The sequence below is a fragment of the Rhinatrema bivittatum genome, chromosome 2, assembly GCF_901001135.1.
Source record: "Rhinatrema bivittatum chromosome 2, aRhiBiv1.1, whole genome shotgun sequence".
Lineage (NCBI taxonomy): Eukaryota > Metazoa > Chordata > Amphibia > Gymnophiona > Rhinatrematidae > Rhinatrema > Rhinatrema bivittatum.
This window is the reverse complement of record NC_042616.1, coordinates 485009602-485028680: the sequence shown is the minus strand read 5'-3', so window position 1 is coordinate 485028680 and position 19079 is coordinate 485009602. Positions and strand designations below refer to the sequence as shown.

General features: G+C 40.8%; 1 protein-coding gene across 1 annotated transcript in view; it reads left to right on the top strand.

Annotated features, from left to right (window-relative positions):
- Positions 1-19079, top strand: part of LOC115083338 (GDP-mannose 4,6 dehydratase-like) — a 492002-nt gene that overhangs the window by 199366 nt on the left and 273557 nt on the right. The window contains exons 3-4 of the mRNA XM_029587140.1: positions 8785-8872; positions 14510-14619. Of these exons, the coding sequence (XP_029443000.1) occupies positions 8785-8872; positions 14510-14619 (198 nt within the window). The remainder of the gene's footprint in view (positions 1-8784; positions 8873-14509; positions 14620-19079) is intronic.

Below are 19079 nucleotides of genomic sequence, written 5' to 3'. Positions count from 1 at the left end.
TCTTTCTTACTCTTGTTTATACATTCCCTTTCTTCCTAAACTATGCACAATCTATGCTGTGTGTGTTTTCATGCTGTCACTCCCTGCAGCGGGACTCTGACAATGTGATGGACCCAGGCAAAGTCCTCTCCCGCTCACCTTGTTAACCCATCTCTTTGGTCATACGGTAACAGAGATTTTCGTGCTGACATCTCAAACTCCTGGAAATGCCGTCTTTTGTCAAGTCCTAGCTCCATGATGTTGACTTTTGGTTGCTGCAAGCCAGAAGTGCAACAATGCTAAGACCAGATTCAATAGTTGAGAGCTGACAATATCAGTCATCAGGTCTGCTCCATCTGTGAAAGGGGTTTTGCCAGAAACAGAGAAAAAGGATAGTTCCGTTTAGCTTATGCTATAGGTTCCCTTTCCTTGTCTCCTTTCTTTCATAGTGCAAATCCCTGCTGTTAAACATGTATTTTGAAGTTATGTTGTCATCAGTTCTTTCCTTTTTTTCTTCCTTTCTTCCTTTTTCTTTGTTTTTATGGATTTTTGAAGTATTGGCACCTTCTAAATCAGCAGCCTCACATGATTTCCTGCAAAAATTGTGCTGTGACTCCTTACTCACTATGGGCTATGTAATGGTTATGGGGAATTTTGCTGATCATAATGAATTGTATTCTTTTATAATTATAAAATCTTAAACTGTTAATAGTGGAATTTCTTTGGATCCACTGCTGCTATTTATCTGTTCCTCACTCACATTCACCCTATGCCTCTGATAAGCAACCATCACCTGATCATTTTTCCTTCCCTCACCTCTCCATCCTTCATGTCTCCTCTTCTTTGCCTAAATCATTTCTCAAATAGCCAGGAAAATTCCCTGTGGAATATGTACATTGCTGCTCTGTTAATACAAAAAATGTACCGTGATTTCTTTTCCAAATATACATTTTTAAACATGATTTGGGAACCTGATGGCCAGCACAGCACATTGAAATCACAATGGCAAACTAAAATGAAATAAAGCATGACAATAGGAAGGGATGCCATCTTCAGACTGGTCAGATGATATACTGTCATCCAGCCAAGGCATAACTGCAGTCAGCCAGCTGCACTAGACTTAATTGTTCCTCCAACCTGCCACACTGGCAATCTGATATTTGTTAATATTTTACAAACTATGGCCTAGATTCATCATAATGCTATAACTTTTGCATGGATAATGCCTGTGATAAGGAAAAGGGGCGTGCTTAGGGTAATTTTTGAGTTACCGCACCGTGCGCTATTTTAACGTTTTGCATAGGTATTTTATCACAATGTACAATAAATCTATTGCACCTGCAATATTTTTCAGTTCACAAGCTGCCCAGACGGGCTTTTTCTTATTTTTGGGCTGCTGAGAGAGAGAGAGAGACTCTTTATAAGGCTCTCATAAGTCAACTATTTATATCACTGTAGGAGGGTCTTCTAGTAACTCAAGATGAGGTTTTGGTGGTGGTCTAGGATTTAGGGGCCAGTTTTACATTCACAGTGAGACGTACAAATCTTTGTGTGACTTTCCTCACTCAAAATCACGTCAAATCTTCACTGATGTGTACTGTGCTGTTCATACGGCTCACTGTGCATGTTCAGTTTAATGCCAGGAAAAAAAGGTGTAGTTATTTCCAGCGTTAAAAACGTGTGATAACATGCGTTACGCTATCACATGCTGCATTTCATAGGCCCTGCCCAAACTCCTCCCCTTTGAATACATTTTTCAAAATTTGCATTCCCATCTCGCGATGTGAAAAATAACACATGTGTTATGGTATTAGGGCCCTAACGTCTGTGATAATGGCCTAACGCACTTTGATGAATGACCTTGTATGTGGGCACAATTATATTACAGCTATTTGGTGTCATAGATAAAGCTAAGAATGCTTAATCTCTGCATATAGCTGGATTAGAGAGGGAGATGAGATTCACAATTTGATGTCAAAATTTAAAAAACCCAAAAACTAGACCTAGCAAGACAAGAATAAGTGTCTAGCATGCTAAACCATCATCCAAAGAGGGAAATATAGGATAAGAAAAAAGTATGCAGTATTTATGGTCTGAACTCTCAATGACTAACTCCCTTGAGACATAAGGAAGGAGTTGATCTGATTAAATCAAAGTAAGCCACTATTAGTCAGAGGCAGCTTAGATTTCCCCTGTCCCTTCCCAAGCAGATGAGCAATAAGTCATCTGGAGCTGATAGAATCCTTACTCAAATCTTTAAGCAGGGTGGAGGGGAGCGTACATTATAGCTCCATGCCCTCATCTTGAAAATCTGGAATGAGGAGGAAATCCCAGATGACCACAGTGACAGGATTGTGAGAATTTTCAAGAAAGGAAACCAGTCCAATTATGGAATTTAGAAAGATGACCTTGGTGTTCAATGCAGAATAGATTATTGTGAGAACCCTCCTAAACCATCTCTTTTCCCTTGCCAAAGACCTCTGCCTACAATTCCATTGTAGTTTAGGCCAGGGATCCCCAGTCTCAGTCCTTGAGCGCCGCAATATAGTTGTTTTCAGACTTTCCACAATTAATATGCATGATATCTGTCTGCATGCACTGCCTTTATGCAAATACATATCATGCATATTGATTGTGGAAATCCTGAAAACCCAGTTGGGTTGTGGCACTTGACCAAGTTTGGGGACCCCTGATTTAAGCAGTCAAGAAGTATAGCTAATTTGACCTTCACTGCTCATCTGTTACATGTAAAATGTTAGGAGTAGCAGATGCCTCTCCGTTGCCTTTGACCTCATGAAAACCTTTGACTCAGTTAGCCAAGGAGGACTGGAGGATCTTTCTGAAGTATGGATGCCCACCAAAATTTTGTCTGTTCCATGATGATATACAGTCAGCGATTTCAGTATTGCATCTATCACATACTCTTGAGGTGAAAACTGGAATTAAGCAAGGCTGTGTTATTATCCCAACATTATTATTGATAGTCGTCACTGACCAGCTTCCAGTTGAAGTAGAGAGAAACTATTGAATGGACGGTAAGCTATTTAACTCTGGTGATGCTGATCCAAAACCAAGATCACCATGCCTTCAGTCATCGAGCTTCAGTATGCATGATGCTGTAGTAGGTGCTTCCTTTGAAAGTGGATATTCAGGCAATTCTTGATGTCTTTACTGAGATATGAGATTGATACTTAACATTCAGAAGATATTAGCATCTTCTTGCAAGCAAACACTACATACATCAAGGCAATGATATTATCCTACATCAGCTTTGCTGGGGTGTCCATGTCATCTGTATGTGTGACTCCAAACTGTGAAAGCAAGTTTTATTCTAAAAAAGATTCAGATCAGAGGGATGATATGGACTTCCTGTCAGAATGGTATAATATTTTTTAGATTTTTAGTGATGTAAACAGGTCTTATCCTAGAGGAGTGTGGTGCCTTGCAGACTGAGCAGCCAGTGGAGGATGTGAAGTTTGGGCCATCCATTCCCCTCCTATAAGGCTGAAGAGCAAGCTGGGTCATTGCCATAAAGAACAGCCCTGTGGGAGGAGGGAAAAAAGAGAGGTAGCAGCATTGAACCAGCCAACGAATCTGGAAGTAGAGGTGGGAACTTAATGCACAGCTCCTGCTGCATCAGTTCTATTCCCCTGGCTCTCTGACTTGATGGGTGCATCTAAAGTGCAGGGCTCAGTGCAATCACCCCAGTTTGTGACCCTGCTTCCCAAGAAAATGGCCTTGCATGCAAATTTGCACAGTTTGATATGCAACAAAACAAATATGTAGTAAAACAAAATGTACTGTTAATCCATAAAGTGAAAATGATCTTAAATTGCTTTATAATCTGAAGGTTAACATTGTATGCATTTAAAACAGAATTGTATTTATCCAAAATTAACGCATTCTGTGTATCGGCATGTTTGTCTGCATTGGGCCAAAATGGATGGAAAACAGGTGACATGATGTCCTGTTAAGATCTGAAAACAAAACTTTATTCTGGGCTACAGCTTCTGACAAACTAATGGGCAAATCAAATGTACTGTTTAAACTGTGAACAGATCAAAAAGCCAAAGTCATGACTGATTGGAATGTAGAAAACAGTGTTGTATCTATCTTATATGATAAACACTCAGGACATAAAATATCAGCAAGATTAGTGGAGCTAGTTAGTACAGCTGAATCGACTACTCCAGCTCTGTAGACAGATACTACAGCATGTGAGGCACTCCAGTGGCATCAGATATTGCAAATGTATACATTGGCGATTTTGAAATGAAACACCTTCCTACATTGCCTTTATCAATCATGTTCTTCTCTGACACAGACATATTTTTGACATCTTTTTATTTGGACTGGTGATGTTGAGCAACTTGTGAAAGTCCATATATAAATAAATCCTTGTGATCAGCATTTGAAGTTTTCTTGCTGTTGGATTAATATAGGTTACAATTTTTGTATGTTCTAATCTTTATTAATAATCGAATTCTCACTACTTCTGTGTATCACAGACCTATTGATTGCAGTATCGTTATACATTTGTCTAGGTTTCAACTCAGATTTTTCAAAGAAACTTTGTCTTTCAACTAATTTTTTAGGCTATTCTAGTATCACTGAATATAAATGTGAATCTAGAATCCTGGCTGTAAAACTTTCTGTCCAGAGCATATCCATAACCATTGCTCTCTTTTCCAACAGGAGCTTATTACTGCAAAAACAATCTCTTCACTTGACTTCAGCTTTTTGATTTTCTCTTTGTTTAAGCCACCTGCCATTTTCTTTGCCTACTATAGAATCTGTCAGAAGCTGCAGGTCAATATGAAATTTTGATTCTAGATCCTGATAAGACATCTGTTTTCAACTGCTTTCCATCAATTTTGCCCCACTACAGGTGAGGATGGCAACTTGGGCCACATCAGTGTTGGATACATCAGTTCGTTTTTGGATTTATATAATGCTGACCTTTGTATAAAGCAGTGCATGCTGACATTTAATATTTGGATTTACAGAACATGTTTTGTAATATATGTTTATTTTGATCCACCTTGTATACTTATATTTATTTATTTATTTTTGGTTTTTATATACCGGAAGTTCCTGTATACAATACATATCACTCCGGTTCACATTTAACAGAAATAACTATCGCCGGGGAGGCGGTTTACATGGAACATGTAAACCGCCTCCCCGGCGGTTTACATGTTCCATTTTTACATTTTTACATTTTTACAGGTTTACATGTTCCATGTTTACATGTAGCAAATCTAAGAAGAGTATTGTGGACCTCTTATTATATCATCATCCTCCATATAGTTTCTGATGATCCTTCTAATCTGTAGAGTTTAGTTTTTTATTAAGTTTTCACCTCTCATTTTTTCCTGTCGATAAGCAGGCTGAATTAGCCATGCTCTACAGGTGATGTCCTCTGGTGGCATGAGGTGGAGCTTCTCTCAAAGAACACAGAGCTTTGCTCTGTGCGGTTGTACGGGTGTTCCCATGCAATTGACTGGTTTCCTCAGTTTTCATTTTTCCATATAGCTTACAGGATGCGCGGAAGCACTCTTTTCATCTCCTCAGAGACAAACTTAATTTCACCTTGTGTGAACCCACAAAAGCACTTTTCAGTGCTAACATTCCTAAAACCCCAGGATTCAAGTACTGCCAGTGTGGCAAGATTATGTCCATCATCAACGGACATAATTGCTTCTACCTTTGCTTGGGGCCAAACCATAATCAGTCGGAATGTTGCAACTGCAGCAGGATGTCTCCGAGGGCCCAGAGGCAATGGGCAGCAAACATTGCAAGATTAAGGGAAGGCGAAGTCTCTTCATGCGGCTCCTATACCCCAGTCTCGACAGACCAGTCAGTTCACTCATCGTCTGGGCCTAAGATGCATCACCTGATTCAAAGTAAAAGGACATTGTTAGTGGGCCCGATTAACTTCTTAGAGTACTTAGGGCAATCAGTGCCAGGTCAGAAAAGCTCCCAGAGTGCTCAAAACGCCTCATATGACTGAAAAAGTCAAAATGGCAGCCACTGCACTGATGAAAGTGCCATCAACAAGTGTCGAGAGTTGGGAAATGCCTTGACATACGACGTATCAGATGCGTGACACAACCAAAGAACCTGTGTCGCACCAACCTGCGTCGCACCAACTCATCAAGGGAGCGATGCAGCATGACACACAACTCTGATGCAGTGAGTTCGATGCAAGCATCAAAAGATAAACATCAAACCTCTGCGACGCAGAAACAACATTCAACGCATACGACGCATGGAGAAAAATCGATGACGCAGTCGATGCAATCTAAGCAAATGTCATCCCATGACAAATTGGAGACATCTGGGGCTTCTGACCAGTCATCCAAACACAAAGGTAGACATGACCATCCTTCAATACTTTGGAAGGAGTGACAGCGGGATCTAAAGATAGTGTTCCTACCAGAAGAGCTGCTAGCTTCTGACCCTTCTGATATTGAGGAGCTCATGTCTTCCCCAGTCAAGTCAATTTTGAACAGATCCACTATATTTTCTCAGAGGGTCTATTTCGATATCTCCTCTGTTTCAAAACAAAAGAGGCAACTACTTCAGCTACAGGAGCCTCTCACAAAAAGAAGTAAAACATCCAATAAGCATTAAGGCCAAGTCCAGATTTCTCTATTTTCCTTGCGGCACTAAATCCATCAAAAAAGGCGGACAAAAGACTTCCAGCATATGTACTTGCCTCTGGGGGCAACTTTTCTCCATCACCATAGAAGAAGCCTTCCCAATCAATGATGGGATCTGCCTCGCAAGCCATGTCACAAATTTCAGATATTTTGAACAACTTCTTTTTAACACTGGACAGACACCGCTACTCGCAACCACTGTCCAGTTTGTAAGAAGAGGGGTTCTCCCCACCTTTATTTCCCTCTTCCCCACATCAAGAGGATACCAGTCCGGGGGACCAGAACAATCATCCAGATCCAAGTTTTTCACTGAATGTGGTTGAGGAACCCCATGATTCTCCTGCAACCTCTCCAGGAACCTCGACGGGAATTCCATCTGATCCCATAGAGGATAAATCATATTAGTGAATATAATTTCTCATGTGGTACTCCCCACCCAAAGTATAAGGATAATTCATAGTCTGGATTAAGGTAGGGACACACTTACTTGCAGGTTCACGGGTGTAGTGGACTGCAGCAGTCAAAGTTCTGTAAGCAAAGTTCTTTGGGATAATGCACAGTCTGTATAATTCAGAGACTTTTTTTCTGTTTGGAACCTCATTTCATATTCCGTTCCATAGGATGCAATGTTGATATTGATTCGATGTTACCACATTCTATAGACATAGAATTTATGGGATGCAAACAATGCCATCTGAGTCCAAATGCATAAGAATATTCTCATAATGTTCATCAGCAAACAAGCATAGAACAATACCCATTCATAGCTGGCCTCATGGCTGGATACAAAGTTTTCACCAAAGACATGTGACACTTCTTGTCCAAGGCTCTCTTTTCATGGTGAAGTGCTGACAGATGTCTGATGGAAGAGCAATTGCAGCAGCTTCTCTTCTTTGTGAATCACAGTCTCATATGAAGTTGCCAAGATCATCCCATGGCTTGTGTTGCTTATGCTGCACTTTTTGGTCAGTCTGTTTGCATAGCAGCAGGCCTCAAGTACAATGATGCACATCCTTGAGTAGGGTCTTTGGCTTTACCCTACACATCTTCTTTGCAAAACTCTTGATTCTGCTATCCACTTTTTCAGCTGCTTACCATTTGAATTGTGGTGGGCTCTTTCCTCAACTTTTTTACAAGCTTATTTGACTGATAGATCTATACCCTGCTAGTGTAACTTTGCCACCATGCAGCTCATGCATGCATTATTCTCATATTTCTATAGAAGTAGGATGTTAGGAGGACTTGTGCCAGGCTTCACATGGTTTTGTAGTGTTATTCAGTTGTCATGGAAATGGTTTTAGCTTGTGATTTGAAACTTGGGTGCATCTTCGTAGAATTTGGTCTTCCTCCCACCTCAAATTGTATCTATGTATTTGGAAAGCTAATGTATACAGCACACAACCCAAATTCCCCACATCTGCTGCTGCTGCATGTTCATATATACATTTAGGTTTTATTTATGCCATGGTTTGCAGTTACTACGTCCATCCGCTATGGAAGACCGCACAAGCTGCTAGCTGAATTACTTACGCCCCCTCCCCCCCCCCCCGATGTTGTTTTACCATAGTTTCTTATTTTAATTTCTTTTCGAAGGAGAATTACATGTTTAAACTCTTTCCTAAGACCATCTAAATAGTAATGCCTACTACTGTAGTGCTTGGTATGTCCGTGTGCTGACCACCACGAATCTGTGCTGCTATTATCCTAATGCGCTGAGAGTATAAGTAAAGTACGCAGGGAGATTTGGTGATGAAAGGGGATTTGTAAAAGCAGGGTGTGGCCATAATACAAGTTGCATGTGTTTTATCTCAGAAAAGCTAGAAACATGGAAAGTGATTTTTATTAGGGGGGTGGGTGGGAAGAAGAGCAGAATGAAGTTTTGAATGACACCAATAGAGGGAAAATTAGAAAGCGGTTATTTTGAGGACAGGAGGCAGATAATCCCTCTTTGTAGTAGTGCAACATGACTAAAAGTTTCTTTCTAATGTAGATGTCATACCGTACACCTTCTTTTTGTCTCCTGTGTAAACTGCTGGTGCTCCCTGTGGTAAATAATATTCTGGTGTATTTTCATAAGAATGTCATTTTAGGTTTTATTTTTTTTCCTTTTTAAAAAATTGTTTTTTTTTTTAAATTTCAGGTACATGGCATTGTTCGTCGGTCTAGTTCTGTCAATACAGGGAGGATTGAGCACCTGTACAAGAATCCCCAGGCTCATATTGAAGGAAGTAAGATGCTGTTCCTCTTGTGATCTGCGATCCCTCTTCTTTGTGGGCCTTAGCTATTCCTTCCCAAAAAATTCATATTGCATGATGCTGAGCTTAGTAATCATTAGGGATGTGCATTCATTTAATTTATATTTTGGTTTTTAGTATACACTAAATTATTTAGTGTGCAGTAAAAAAAAATAGTGCACATTAAATTGAAATACTGCGCATGAAACAGATTTAGCACGCACTATTTCAGTTTAGTGTGAACTGAATGGTACTGAAAATAAAACAATTATGAAATAAAGAAACAAATAGAAATATGAAAATGCTAATGTTCTGGCTGCACGTGCCTAGTAATCATCCTGTCTACCTGCTGAAATACAGGGCAGGTAGTGCCACCTCCCCAAGAAAAGGTTTCCTCCTCCTTGTTGCTTACGTGCTTGAAACGCTATACAAACAAAAAACAAATAAATGTGATTCATTAAAAATCCCAAAAGCAGACAGAAATTGTGTTCAAAATGGCTATAGCTGTCAAAACTTTCAGAGAAGAAGCCCTGTTAGTCTGTAGTAGAAAAAGTGAGAGAGAAGCTGGAGAAACAGATTGCTTGAGGCATGAGCTTTCGAGAACAAGAGTCCTCAAAAGCTTATGCCTCGGTCAATGAATGAGTCTATAGATGCCAGCTTCTATGGTGTCAGAGCTTTAAGCAGCTCACTTTCTGGGGGTTTACTATAGGCCATTCTTAGCCTTTGAGCGTACTTCCTAATGTATTCTGGTGTTTGTAGATCCGCTCCTCCAATTAAAAAGTAATTCTGTATGTGCCAGAATGCAAGAGGAGGAGAGTCAAAAAGCCAGGCCTAAAATCTCCCTGCAGATAATGGGTCACTTTGAAGCTTTGAGTAGGGCAAGGACTTGCTTCCATTATGATTTTGAATGTTGATCTATTTTGTACGCACATAGAAATAAAGGTCAACAAACAAATTCTAGGTGATAGTCCAGTTACATCTGTGACCAGCTTTTGAGGGTTAAGATCCCTTCATCAAGGGCAGTGAAAAAACAGCTTGGAAAAGACTAAGCGGGTCATTTTCAAAAGGATTTATATGCTTAAAATTGAGTTTTAAACGTGTACAAGCACTTGACCCGTTTAAGTGGGCTTTTGAAAATTGCTACAATATATGCCATTGAAAATTGTCAATAGGTTTTACATGCATTAAGTGTACTTTAAGGAGGTGATTTTCAGGTGGGTTACACGACTAAATGTAACATACCATTGTAGCAATTTTAAAAAGCCATTTGCATGTTGTAAAACTTTTGAAAACGGAGTGAAATTTCAAAGGAGTTGCACATGTAAAAGTAGCTATTTTCAAAAGCCCATTTGCGCACATAAAACCTTATGAAAATTAATTCCTATGTGCAGTATTTTTATTTGTATTATATGGTTTTCTTGTGTACCGCTTTTGGCGGTGTGGACGGGCCAGGTAGGCAGTAATTAAATACTTTTAAAGAAAGAAATAAAATAAATCCCCGCATATGTTGTACTTTAGCAAAGGAAACACATTTTTTTTTTGTCAGTTTTGGGTATATTTTTGGAGGTCCTTATTCAGAAGCCATTTAGATGGAAAACACAATAATTATCCCTCTAAATGGCTTTACCTAGTTATAGTTAGCCTTTATCCGGCTACGTTCTAGCTGGGTAATTAGAATTTAGCTGGATAAAAAAGGGGCATTCTGGGGAGGGGTGGAGTTATTGCAGCCAACCCAGCCGATCGTTGGGCGTATCCGGCGAGGATAGCCAGGTAACTTTAGACTTGCTTCAGAGCAGACCAAGCTAAAGTTGTCTGGCCTTGGTGGCCGGATAACCTACTACTTACTCGGATACCTTCAGAGATATCAAGGTAAGTATCGCACCTTAGAAAAAAAAAGGAAAACCAAGCTGCAGGGCTCCCAACCTGATGCCCACTACATTTATGTAACCCCTTCCCCTCCCCCCTTGGCTCTCTCTCCACAAGCTGGCCCAAAGCTTTAAAATCGGGAAAGTTTAAAACTTTCATCCGATCGCTGCTGGCCCAGGTCTCCCCCCCCCCCCCAAAGTGATTTAACTGGCCCTCCTCTGCCCCCCCCCCCCTCTCCCATCCGGCTGATCCCCCACCTACCCACCCATTAGCAATCAAAGGGGGTCATTTACCAGATGGATCGCACGCGATAAGGGACGTTTCGCATGCGAAAAGTCCCTTATCGCGTGCGATACCAAGATGGGGGCGGAGTCGGCCCCGGAAGAGGAGGAGTCGGGGCGTTACCGGGGCCAACTCCGCGAAGACGCCGAGGATGAAGAAAAGGTAAGGCCCTTTTCGCGGCCTATTTCGCGCCCAATAGCTACACCTTCTATGGTGGCGCTATTGGGTGCGAAACCGGCAGCGATCGCACCGCGGCGGTGCGATCGCTGCCGGCTAGCGCAGGACCACCCCCCCATTTCGGCCCCCCGCCCTCATTCCCTAAAGTATCGCAGGCCTGCGATACTTTAGAAAATGAGCGCCTCCTCGTCCGTGTGCCAGCATTGCTCTTCTCAGCAATCCTGGCCGCTCCTAACATAAAGCAGGCTGTTCCCTAAATAAAGCTTCCAGCGTTTCGTAGGTAATCATGCTGGAAGCATAGCTTTACATTAAACTAATACTTTTAAACAAGTATATTTAGTGGGACGTTTATCCCACTGAATATACTGGACATGTTACTGGCTAACTGTAGCTGAATAACTTATCCTATAAACGGCCTACTGAATATTGGCCTCCTGGGGGTTTATGCCTCTTACAAACCTAGTGACATAGATGCTTTTCTTAAAAAAAAAGTCACCAAAATATAAAGCAAGCATCATTACCCTGGTGAATAATCTGCTTTTTTTGAATGATATTTTGTGAACAAAAAGATGTTCTAGGCTGTAAAAACAAACCATAGGTGAAGCTGATGATCTCTTGTGCCATTGTGCATTACTTTGGACAGGATCTAGCCTTCCACTGATTCTGTGTTGTTATGTTCTACTCGGAAGTCAACCAAATCGAGCAGGGTCAAGGAACAGTTGCCAGACTGACAGTGCCTGTTCATAGTTGTGCATTGTTGCTGGGGCCATGGAGCTTGCTCTTCTTTTAAGCTCCACAACTCCTTTCTCCCCTCCTCCCTTCATTTATTTTATGATCTTGCAGTATAGTTAACTATGCAGGCTTGTCTATCACTATATACAAATGCCCTGATCTGTATCCTCCTGCTTACTTACTGCACTCCTCTGAGAATTACTTATTAGCACCTTCTGGAGTTGCCACTATGCAGACTAATTTTAAAACAAGCGCACATGCGCCCATACACATGCGTATTGGCGAACGAGCGAAAATAAACTGCAATTTTAAATCTCGCCCACATACTTTTTTAAAATACACCTCACGCACATAAGTATGCCCCTAATCTTGAGAAATTGCCTGAGAAAACATACTTCACTTATCTTTTCTAGGACTTTGCCGGCTTTTATGTGCATATGTAGGTGGAATTTAAAACGTGCCCGCCCGAGGGACAATTCAGTTTTTCCAGTTAGTCCTCCGGTTTGCCCAGTTAATAGCGAGGTCTTCCAGACCCCTCTGGTGGTTCATCCTTCAAGCCCCCCAGTTGACCCAGACCCCTCACCCTGCCCTGTAAGCCCTAAAACTCGAGATCTCCAAATTTGCTCCTCATCTGGAGCAGCAGTAAAGCTATGCGGATAACAAGCAGATATGTGCCATGGTCTCCGGTTCTAAAATACAGAAATAAGCGCGTAGTGGCTGGCACCACCCCAGGACACTCTCATGTTCCGCCCATGACCTGCATAATTCGCAGCTTTTTAAAATTCGCGTTGCCTGCGCACAGCCCACATACGGGCGTATGTGGGCATTTCTGCGTAGAAATTTGAAGAGCAGATTCAGCAGGCTGGGACACCACCTCCACCTTGGAAGCCTGTAAGACATATAGACCCTTAAAGCAGTGATATTAGCAAAAGGGAGGGGATGGGAGAAAGCTACAGTAACGTTCTCATTTTCTGTTTTGAGTTTTATTTAATTCCAGAGAAGGCTGTAAATGTTTCAAGTTATTGAAAGCTCTTTCCACTGAACCACTCCCTCCCTAATGAATCTTGAGTGTGCCAAGGCCCTGCTGAGCTGCCCCTACCAGAATCTCCTGCAGGCTTCTCTCCCTGCCACCAGTGAATAGCAGAACAGCAGAAACACCAGAAGAGTTCTCCAGAGAGAGAAATTTGCGAAAAGCGGGAATGTGGTCATAAATTTAAAAAAAGCACAAAAATAGAAGAAATCAAATATTAGGATAAAAAAAGGAAAGAAGCCTAGAAATAAGGCAAGTAGAGAAAGGAACAGAGTAATGAAACAGGCAAGTTGATATTGCAAACAGTCTAGGCATTGATGCAATTTTATTGGTTAATAAATTTCAGTTTTTGCTGAGTACCTATTCTCTATGTCTGAAACCTTAGGGTTTCAGACTCAGAGACGTATGGGAGAAACCTGCACACAGTGGCATTTACTACCTTAAGCTTGCTGGACAGAATGGATGGACCATTTGGTCCTTTTCTATGTTACTATATAGGAGAATTGAGGTGTTTACTAAATACCATATTTAAAGAAGATCTTCCACAATTTTTTCTATTACCCTGTTTGTTTTTTTTACCTTCCCCAGAACAGCTGCCCAGGTGTCAGAGCCCCTGGCTGGCCAAGGATTGGAGGGAAAACGTCTGCTGAATGTGGGCCCAGAAAGGCTGCTTTTTGGCCTTCTGGGGTCGACCCTAAAGCAGCCACTGTCCTTCCCCACACTCTCCTCCCTATCAGGGCCTGAATGTATTTCCTCTGCAATATTCCTGAGCTCTGGCACACAGAAGACAAACTTGTAGCCAAGTTACAAAGCTATCTCTATCAAACATTTGTGTATGATTTTTTTTTTTTTTACTTCAAAAGCTGAGTTAGTGAAAGAATCCGTTGTATTGACCAAAGTCTGCAGTATTTCATTTTTCAGAAAACGTACAGGATTTTTGCTTCTCTTTTATTTAAAGCTGCCTTCTCTCCACCCCATAATAAAGCCACTAAATTTTCCCTTTGGAAGGATATCTATTGGCAAATAATGCCCTGGCTATAGTAAAAGACCTTTGCTTGAGTGATTGCCTTTGTCAGGCTACCTCATGAGCAGATGTAGGTAAGCGAAGCATGGTGTTCATGGTGCACATAGATTTATTACAGATCACTGCCAGCTGATATTTTTGGTGTCCTTCCAGTTATGATGTATGTATATATTTCGCAAAACATGACGTGATCTCTAGCCCTCTTTCTCCTCCCACGGAGCGTGCCTTCCATGAGTAACACTCACTTAAAACTTGTTCATGTTTAAGAGCACATTGATTTCTGAAATTGAACTGTTGCTATACGTTTCTTCTGAGAGTTTTGCTTTTTTGAGAAATGGGACAGATCTCAAGAATGAAAACTATAAGATACTGTGTGAAACCAACTGTAAACGTCCCAGTGTCTGCCACTTTTGTTCTGCTGTTGACAGAATGACACTGTACAACCTTGCATCCAATCTGCTTGTGTTTTCTAGTATGTGTTACTGTCTTTAATCTAATGACATGCTCTTCTAATTTGAAGACATGAAGCTGCACTATGGAGATCTCACAGACAGCACCTGCCTGGTGAAGATAATTAATGAGGTGAAACCGACCGAAATCTACAACCTGGGAGCCCAGAGTCATGTCAAAGTAAGCAACTTTTCAGCGCACAGACTGGCTTTTTAAAAAAAAATTCTGCTCATGTTATGAACAGATTGTGTGTGTCTGCCAAGTGCTAAGCTTTCTGGTTTCCGTTGTGTCCATATGCTCTGGATTTTCATATCGCAGTTTTTTTCCGAGGACTGGCTTGCAGTGTAGCGTTTTGGAACAAAACTGGTATCTGTCAGAGTTCATAAAGTGAGAGGAACTGAGAGAAAACCAACAAGGAGTTGGGTTGAGATGATACTGTTTTATGAGGCTAACATGTTTAAAAAAGCAAACTTCCCAGATTACAACTGGGGAAAGGCCCTCTTAGTGCCAGGAGTTTGTATTTCACAACATTTGTTAGCCTCAGAAAGGCATTGTTTCTACCCAAGTGCTTTACTAGATTGTGTTAGTTGATTTTAGTTTTTGGTAGATTAAGACTATTTATTTATTTATTTGTAGAGTTGGTTAATAGGCCATGAATTTGAAAGACATTGACATTTCTCTGAGCTGCGATACAGTAACAACAACAAAAAAAATAAGCAAATGAATGCAGGCAGGCCCATGTTTCTTTTTTGTTGAGCTCCTATTCAGTTTCTCTGACCTCCTTTTGCCTGTCTTTGCTGTGACACTCTGGTTAAATGACCAGAGAAAATGACAGCAGATCAGGACTGCAGGCCCCATGTGGTCTGCCTGTTCCTGTTGCAAGACCATAGAGCCTACTTGACTTCATGTCTTACATCTGTCCATCTAAGGATTCTCTGAGATTATAACTAAAGGTTGTATTACAAGATGGGAAATAAAGGTAAACAAAAAAATGTGGAACCTTTTTATTAGACTAAATACATTTAATGCTCCCTTAGATCAGAATAGAATGAGCAAAAGATGACATTTTGAGGAAATATAAGTGACTCATAAAAGGCATTCCAATGGCAGTGTGAAGAGGAAGGCAGCTGGAAGGAGTTAATGGTGATCAAAAAATATAATTTTGTAGCACATCATGGGTTCAAAATATCTGATCGTTGTAACTTCAAAAGTCTTAAATTCTGGATTATTTTAAATTTTTCTTTAATTATCCTCGTCATAGTGCAGTGGCCTGTTTCGAAAAGTGCTTACCCAGGGAGGTATAGTTTTGGTCATCTCTGTAGTGTTTGATTTTGTGTCTGTGTGAGTTGATTCTTGCATTTAATGTTTGGCCTTTCTCACCAATGTAGCATACTTCATATTTTCTGCACTGAGTAATATACACCACATTAGAGGAGAAGCATGAGTAGGATCCCCTTATGCTGAATATTTCTCCTTAAGCGGGTGATTACAGGGTCCTGTGATATATGTTGGCATAGTTTGCAGCACGGTACATTGCAGAGGTATGTGCCATATTTTTTTTCTTTCTGAGTTTCTTTTGGAAGCTCGGCTTTCCAAAGCAAAAGAAAAAAAGGTGGTAGAATAACATATTTGCAAATCAACAATTGGGCCCAAAGGAAGGACCTTTATCAAGGATACCAATAGGGTATGATCAAAATCTTTCCATGGTCACGCAAACATGCACATTCCCAGTGTAGAAAAACATTAACCTGCTGAAAATGTGCCTCAAAGGCATCATCTTGCAGCAAAAATACAACAAAACAACTCTCACATGCAAACAGATTCATGTTAAAAATAAGTACATTAGGGTGTGAAAAATATGGACATCTGCATAATCAATGCGTGCAGTTAAATAAATTCTGTACCAGTGCAGCACAAGGGAAAGTACCCTGTTATAAGGCTAGAGAGTTCTGAAATCAGAGTTGGCAGAGGTAGCACAGCGGTCCCATTGCTTGTTTTCAACTGTGTTATTTTATTGCTCGGAGTGTGCCATTACGGTCTGGTTACCTGCATTCCTAAGTAAATATTGGTCTTTTTAAATAGGGTGCACACAGTGCCACAAAAATGTTTTAATTTGCTTTGAAGCTAAAAGCAGTGCAAAGTACAATGAAATAGGTGGAAACCCACGTTACCAATCATTGATATTAATCTTACAAAACTAGGGTTTGTTACTGTATCCTAACACCCAGCCCCTATCTCTCACAAGCCAGGTGTTGAAGGAGATGTAATTCAATCACTTCATTTTTCAAATGAGGTTTCTTCAAGTCTTCCTGCCTTCTAGAAAAGAATCCACTAGGTTGGGGGTAGCTTTCTCTAGTCCTCAAGAGCCATAAACCGGTCTGGTTTTCAGATATCCCCAAAGAATAAGCATGTGATAGATTTACATGCACTGCCTCCATTGTATGCAAATCTATCTCATGCATATTTATCACGGACCTCCTGAAAACCAGGCCTGTTTGGTGGCTCTTGAGAACCAAAGATGACTACCCCTGCACTAGGAGTTCTTATGATGTCAAATGGAGGTTTGCCATCTGGTGTGAGAGCAGGGCCATAGAACCCTTCTCTTGTCCCACACAAAATCTTACCCCAGATAATTATCAGGTGTAAAAACATGGGAATAAGTTGGCTAATGTACGCGCGTGTCCTTTAAAATAGCGACTTGCGTGTGGAGGTGTTGGCCCCGCCCCGGAATGCTCAAAGACGGGCCCCTTTTTCTGTGTGAACATCAAACGCGAGTGCTTTGGGTGTTTCTAAAATACAGAGTACGCACACACCTGCAACTTACACATGTATATGCCGATTTTTATGCGCAAATGTTTTTGAAACTTTACCCTTTATTGTACAGTTTGCAGGAGAGGCCTTTAGCATGCTCGTTGAGCTTTATTGTATGGGTTCTTTAATATGTACATTTATGAATATGCTGCAGAATTTCACACATTTTGTCACAGAATTTTCTAAAGTGTACCACAGAAACTATTTCTGAATCCCCTAAGTTAAAGTCAGAATTTTATCTTCAGAAGACTGCAGAAAATCAATCATGCCTTAAGGGTCTGATTTTAAAAAGCATTTACTTGAGTGAGTGGGCTTTTGAAAATTGCTGCAGTATATGCCATTGAATTGTCCATAGGATTTACTTGCGTAAGTGCTCTTTATTAAGTAAATAGCTTTTGAAAATTGCTGCGATAGTATGTTTCATTTGCGTGCTTAACTTCTTTGAAAATGACCTCCGTTGAACGCTCTTAGCCTGATATACCCTATGTGCCTGCTCTTCTGTCAGTATGTGATTATATGTTCTATAGGAAACGCAGTCCAGAGCCTTTTTTTATATATAGGCCTGAAATTGTAGAAAATCCTGCCATGCAATCTGAGGTAGGAAATAGACATCTATGTTTTAGCAAATGTGCAAAAACCTTTCTTTTTAAGCAGACTTGTGGATAATCAATTTTATGATTATCTTTTTAAGAAAATGCAGTTTAATAAAATACATATTGGTGCTGTTTTGTTGAATTTAGTGTATATTGAGTCAAAATGATGTGACTGTGTATGTGTGTTTGTAACCCACACTGAACTTTGCTTTTCGGAAGTTTGCGGAAAATATGAATTTATAAATCAATAAATTAAATACATTAATTGATCAGTCGATTATCCTTACCACATTTTTCTCTGAGCCACTTGCCTATAAGGGTGAAGCAGCTGTCCATTATTTGGATTGCAAGAGTGCTGCCGACACCAATCTGGAGGGGCCACAAGCCCTTAGACAGTCCACCCAGTTTTTACTTTTGACCCCAGTAGACCTAGCAATATGGTGACAAAGCTCAACATTTTGAATCAAATTGCATCTCTTTCGGTTAAACCTGGACAAAATTGACCTTAGGAGATGTCAAGATTCGCCATGTTGGGCCCATGATGATATCAGTAGCAAAGCTGCAGTGTGGCGTTCAGGTCACATCTTCATATCACAGTACGGTCTGGTCACAACTACCTTTAGAGAGCACCTGTTACAGTTAAGTAACTTTGCTTTTAAGCTGGCACTCTTGAAAGAGCACTGACTCGGATAAAATGTGCCTCTGCTGTACTGATGCACCAGAATGTATCGGTACATTGTACTAGCACTGGATGGAATATTTTGCTGAAGCAATCCTGCAGATATGAACTAGGTGGGAAGCCCAGTCCATAGTATGGGAAGTACAGTTTAGGTCTCCAGAAGGTGGAATTGTCAGTGCCCCTAGAGGACCACTGACATTTCCTTTTTTTATGTTATGTGCTTTTATCATTTTTTTCCAGTTCCCTTCAATGCAGTATCCCAGAAATAGCAAGCTAATGGGTCATGACTTCTTAGGACAAAGGCCTCTGTATCGCTCCATGGTGAGACCGCACCTTGAATACTGTGTACAGTTCTGGTCGCCGCATCTCAAAAAAGATATAATTGCGATGGAGAAGGTACAGAGAAGGGCTACCAAAATGATAAGGGGAATGGAACAGCTCCCTTATGAAGAAAGGCTGAAGAGGTTAGGGCTGTTCAGTTTGGAGAAGAGACGGCTGAGGGGGGATATGATAGAGGTGTTTAAAATCATGAGAGATCTAGAACAGGTAGATGTGAA